Source organism: Ctenocephalides felis, unplaced genomic scaffold (genome assembly GCF_003426905.1).
Source record: "Ctenocephalides felis isolate EL2017-DRISC unplaced genomic scaffold, ASM342690v1 CF-g0.4_SCAFFOLD_02761, whole genome shotgun sequence".
In the NCBI taxonomy this organism is placed as follows: domain Eukaryota; kingdom Metazoa; phylum Arthropoda; class Insecta; order Siphonaptera; family Pulicidae; genus Ctenocephalides; species Ctenocephalides felis.
In genome coordinates, this window is record NW_020538915.1 from 2505 (window position 1) to 8397 (window position 5893).

The 5893-nt window shown below is 32.9% G+C and overlaps 1 protein-coding gene across 1 annotated transcript; it reads right to left on the reverse strand.

The window, feature by feature from the left end:
• Window positions 1-737: 737 nt before the first annotated feature.
• Window positions 738-5688, reverse strand: LOC113381270. The gene is made up of 2 exons (XM_026620232.1): window positions 5408-5688; window positions 738-878 (listed from the first exon to the last, which is right to left on the reverse strand). Exons 1-2 carry the CDS (start codon window positions 5612-5614, stop codon window positions 738-740), a joined length of 348 nt encoding a protein of 115 aa, XP_026476017.1. The 5' UTR covers window positions 5615-5688.
• Window positions 5689-5893: the final 205 nt, after the last annotated feature.

Here is a 5893-nt window from a genome sequence, read left to right on the forward strand (position 1 = left end):
TTGTAGACTTCGCAATTTTTGTTAATTGCCTGATGTCCATTGCCACATAATGCACATTTGGGCTCTTCCTCCCTGTTATCGCACTCTTTGTAGTTGTGGTTACCCGAACAATGTCCGCACCTGACACTACTTCGGCACTGTGTGGTCACGTGACCATAACGTGAACAGTTATAACATTGGATTATTTTGTTGTATTGACTCACCCGACACTTCACCGCATGTATTGTTACTTTCTCAGGTAACCTTTGGCCTCTGAAAGTTAAAACGCATACGGGCGTTTTTACATAATCATTGTTTTGTTTTTTAAGAATTCGTTTGACTTCTAATATTTCTACTTCAGATTTTATATGTTTCAAAATATGTTCTTCTGATAGCTCGGTGTCTACGTCGTATATTACTCCCTTTTTTATTACAGTAGATAGTGGTATATATGCCCTTGCGCCGATCTCTGAGAATATATGGTCCGCTACCAACTTGTTTGTGAATTTGTAGTCATAACATTCAATTTTGATTTTGTTAATTCCGATAGCTTTAATTTCCTTTATGTATTTGTCCATCTCTGGGTGCTTGTTAAATATCTTTCTTCCTAATGCCATGTGGTTAGTTTGCCTATGTTTTTGTTCATCGATTCCACATAAATTAAAAATGGTCCTATGTCTTTTTCTGTGTATGACACTGTTTTAAATACTTTAGTATTTCTCGATTGATTATTTTTTTCATATGTATTCTCATTAATCTTATCGTTGGTTTTTTAAATTTTCATTAATATTAATTACCTCATTATTATTAATAGTTTCTTGGGAAGGTTTGTCCCCTGTGAGATTTTCACTAGCACTATTTTTCCCTCGAGTCGTTTCTAGATTTGTTATTGTTTTCATTTCGTTGTTTGAAAAAAAAAAAAAAAAAAAAAAAAAAAAAAAAAAAAAAAAAAAAAAAAAAAAAAAAAAAAAAAAAAAAAAAAAAAAAAAAACAAGTGCATGTCAGATTGAATTTTACGGTTTATTAAATTGCATGAAAAGCTTACAAAAGTGTATAGATAATTAAATAATTGCTTACAAAAAACCATACATAATCGAGACTCTAATGTGCGTTTGTGGAATCAAAGAAATGTCTTTCATTTCAATCAAGATATAGAAGCGAATATGGAATCGGACAGTAAACCATCAGAAATCCCAAAACTTCGAAAGACCGTTATTGGATCCAGCAAATACAGCAAGATACCTCGCGAAGAAGGTCGGACCAATATGTTTACATCGGAAAAGGTCTCGCTGCGTTTAACTTCATCAGTTTCTGACTCAAGACAGGAAGTAATATCATCTAGTAATAGTGCATCCACAAGCCTCACTCAACCACATTCTGATGTCAAGAAACCTCCTAATTCATGGCAAGTAGTCAATTTCAAAAAAAGAAAAACTTCATTTGAACCATTAGGAATAGATGTCAAAATTCAAAACCGATTTTCGGCCCTTTCAACAATAGAAACAGCTAATGATGACAACTCAGTTAAACCGGCTCCAGTCAGTAAGCCCCCTCCAATATTTATTTACGGAGTTGACGATATTAATGATATGTCTAATCAATTAAATGAAATAATTCCGCACGATCAATATTTCCTGAGAAGTTTAGCTAACAATACATTTAAAATTCTATGTAATTCTGTCGACCATTTTCGAACTTTATCCAGACATCTAAAAGAAACTAATGCCGTATATCATACATATCAATTAAAAGAAGAGAAGGCTTATAGGGTTGTTCTTAGAAATGTACACTTTTCAACAAGCACAGATGCAATTAAATTAGAACTATTAAAACAGGGTCATGTCGTACGTAATATCCTAAATATTAGACATAGAATAACAAAAGAACCTCTTAATATGTTTTTTGTTGATCTGGAACCAAATAGAAATAACAAAAATATTTATAACATTTATAAATTATTCAACTGCATAATACGTGTCGAACCACCGAGAAAGTCCAACAACATTATACAATGCACTCGCTGTCAACTCTTTAATCACACCAAAAAATATTGCAATAGACCATTTGCTTGCCTAAAATGCGGTGACAATCATAATACTATAGCTTGTACCAAAGATCCGAATGCTCCGGCATGTTGTTATTTTTGCGACGGTGCTCATCCAGCTAATTATCGCGGTTGCTCATACTTCCAAAAAATTAAAGAACAAAGAAACAAAACTCCAGTAAATCAATCAGTCATAAATCCAAATCCAAATAACCAAAATTTTAAAAATTCTAATAATTCAAATTCTAATAATATAATAAACAACATTTCTCCGGCCTTAAATCCAACAATTCAAAATTCATCCTATGCAGACATTGCAAAAAACAATTACTCTGCTTCTAATCATTCACCTTCAAATCCTGATTCTGATTCTCTAGCAACACTTATTTTAGAATTTAAAAATATCTTCAATCAGCTTTTGCAACAGAACACCATAATAATAAATATGTTATCCACGTTAGTCAACAACAAAAGCAATGGCAAAAATAATTAAAATTGCTGAATGGAATGCCAACGGTTTAATACCTCACAAAAATGAAGTAGAATGTTTTTTAAAGTTAAACTTAATAGATATCTTATTAATCTCAGAAACTCACTTCACTGAAAAAAACTACTTTAAAATTTATAACTACACTACTTATAATTCAAATCACCCAAGTGGCAGGGCTCGCGGCGGTTCGGCTATATTAATCAAAAATAATATAAAGCATTTTGTTCTACCAAATATTTCTGATGATTTTCTACAAGCAACTCAAATTTCTGTTGAAACAAATTTATATAATTTTTGTGTTTCTGCTGTTTATTGTCCACCAAGATTCAAAATTACTTGTGCTCAGTTTTCTTCATTTTTCTCTCAATTAGGTAATAAATTTATCATTGGTGGTGACTTTAATTGTAAACATATTGCCTGGGGTTCTAGACTGACTACAGCCAAAGGAAAGATTCTTCATGCAGCCATAGGGCAAAATAACCTCTCCTTTATTTCAACTTGCAGTCCAACTTATTGGCCTTCTGACCCTACTAAAGTTCCAGACCTTTTAGATTTTTTTATTGTGAAAGGTATTGATCTTTCAAATCTCAATATTGAATCTAGTTACGATCTCTCTTCAGATCATTCTCCAATACTTGTGACGTTTAGCACATTTCCTACTCCAGTTATCAACAATCATATTCTACACAACAATCTTTCCAACTGGATTCAATTCAAATCCATACTTGATTCAAAATTATTTCCAAAATCTAGGCCTACAAGCGTTATTGATATAGAAAATAATATAGATTATTTTTCTGAGATTGTACGTGAAACAACCAAGCAGATCACCCCGAACATTAATCCAAGAAATGATAATCTAATAATTCCGCAAGAGATTAAGAAGCTAATTGCACAGAAACGAAGAGCAAGACGAGCCTGGCAACATTCTCATCTACCAACGGATAAGACATCGCTTAATCATCTCAATAACACGCTGAGGAAAAAAATGAAAGAATGGAAGAATTGTACATTCAGGTCGTATATATTGCAGTTAAATAGGTACGATAATTCCATATGGAAACCAATCAGAAACAAAAGTAAACCCCTACAACAAAACCCTCCTCTGAAAATAACCAACCAAAACGGATTCATTTGGGCAAAAAGCAACGAAGAAAAAGCGGAGGCATTTGCTGATCATCTAAGTAGCATTTTTAGCGCTCGAAATATTTCCCAGAATAATTTAATTAACAATTTCGTAAATCAACCCATACATTCTACACCGTTAGGACATTTTTCACCAAATGATGTCTTATGTGAAATAAAAAGGATAAAAAATAGATCTTCGCCAGGTATGGATAAAATTACTCCAAAGATGTTAAAAGAATTGCCTACAAAAGGTATCTTATATATAACAAATATTTTCAACGCCATACTTCAATACAATTATTGGCCCTCAGCGTGGAAGACTGCAGAAATTATTATGATCGCTAAACCAAACAAAAACCATCTCACTGCTAGTTCATACCGTCCTATCAGTCTTTTATCGATATTATCGAAAATTTTAGAGAGACTTTTGTTGCAAAGATTGTCAGAAGATCATCCGAATGATAGTTGGATTCCTCACCATCAGTTTGGCTTCAGAAAAAATCACTCTACAATTCAACAATGCAACAGAACGGTGTCTCGTATTCTTGAAGCCATGAATAGAAAGGAACACAGCGTAGCCGTATTCTTAGATGTCAGTCAGGCTTTTGATAAGGTTTGGCACTCAGGACTCCTATATAAAATCAAAACAACTTTTCCAAACTACTTCAATATCTTAAGCTCATATTTGCTTAATAGAAAATTTAGAATCAAAATTAAAGATGTGACTTCGAGCATCAGAAATATAGAATGCGGGGTACCACAGGGCAGTGTGCTAAGTCCTGTACTTTATCTTCTTTTCACAAACGATATGCCCACAGATGATCTTCTAACCATATGCACTTACGCCGATGACATAGCAATTATTTCATGCAATTCCGATATTAGAACAGCAATTTGTCAGTTACAAAATTATTTATCTAGTCTCGAAAAATGGTTTTTAGATTGGAATATCAAAATCAATATCGAAAAATCTCAGCACATAATTGTTTCTCTAAAACATCACAACAGTCCACCTATCATCATGAACAATTCAATAATTCCATTATGCAATTCTGTCAAATATTTAGGCATGCACATTGATTCGAAATTGACATGGAGAACGCACATTGAATATAAAAAGAAACAAATCCAACTGAAAATAAAAGATTTTTACTGGCTTTTTGGGAGGAAATCTGAAATCTCTCTCGATAACAAGGTACTTTTGTATAAAACTATCATAGTGCCCATTTGGACTTATGGAATCGAACTATGGGGTTGCTCTTGCAAATCTAACATAAACATCATTCAAAGGTGCCAGAATAAAATTCTGCGTATCCTTACTAATGCGCCTTGGTATATTTCGAATTTTTGCCTACATAAGGATTTGAAAATCTTAACAGTCAACGAAATGATCAAGATTAGAAGTTCATCTTTTAACAACAAATTAATCCAGCATACAAATCCTACAATTCAAGCGATTCAGAGACCGATAAGAAGATTGAGCAAGAAATGGCCTTCCGATCTACCAAACTCCTAGCCCAATGTCTGCACGCGTCCTGACGTAGTACGCGGCATACATCATCACGTCATCGTTCATTTATGTTATTATTTTTGTATTACTGTTTTAATTTAATTTTTATTTCAACTTTTTTCATTTTATATTCAATGTATTGCATTTTGTGTTTTTTTGTATTTTTTTTTTTTGCTCATATCAATTTTGTAAATAAGACATTAAAGTCTTGATTAACAAAAATAAATTGTAACAAAAAAAAAAAAAAAAAAAAAATTTCGTTGTTTGATACAACGTCACTTTCTTGCACTGAATTGATTGTTCCTTTAGGTGTAACATCACTATTTAATTTATTTAAATTAGCGTTTGATTCAGTTTCCATATCTTCTTCATAACATATACGCAATGCGTTTCCTATGCACGGACCTAATTGTATTTGTTCACGGTCATCGTCGGGACCCTCTCCGTAGGGTCCGCTATCCATGATGTCACTATTTCAACTACCTGCTACGGATTACTCACTATTCAACACTGAAGTCTTTATCGTTCGAACGCTCGTTGCTGACTGAAAGGGATAATTAAAGTGATAACTGTGGGAATTGAGAATCATCATTTTATTTGAAGCAGTTCTCATTCACTCATTTATTGATGTAAATAGTAATTCGAAAAACAATAATTATTAATTTTAACTGAATGGTAAATATTAGTACAGGATATTGAAAAAAAGCAGAGTTGGGTACAGGACAACGTCTGTCGGGTCATC

Coding starts and splice junctions, on each gene's coding strand:
- LOC113381270 (XM_026620232.1), bottom strand. CDS start 5,614: ATGGATAGCGGACCCTACGGAGAGGGTCCCGACGATGACCGTGAACAA. Junction 879..5,407: donor ACGTTGTATCAAACAACGAA/ATTTTTTTTTTT, acceptor TCAAACAACGAA/ATGAAAACAATAACAAATCT.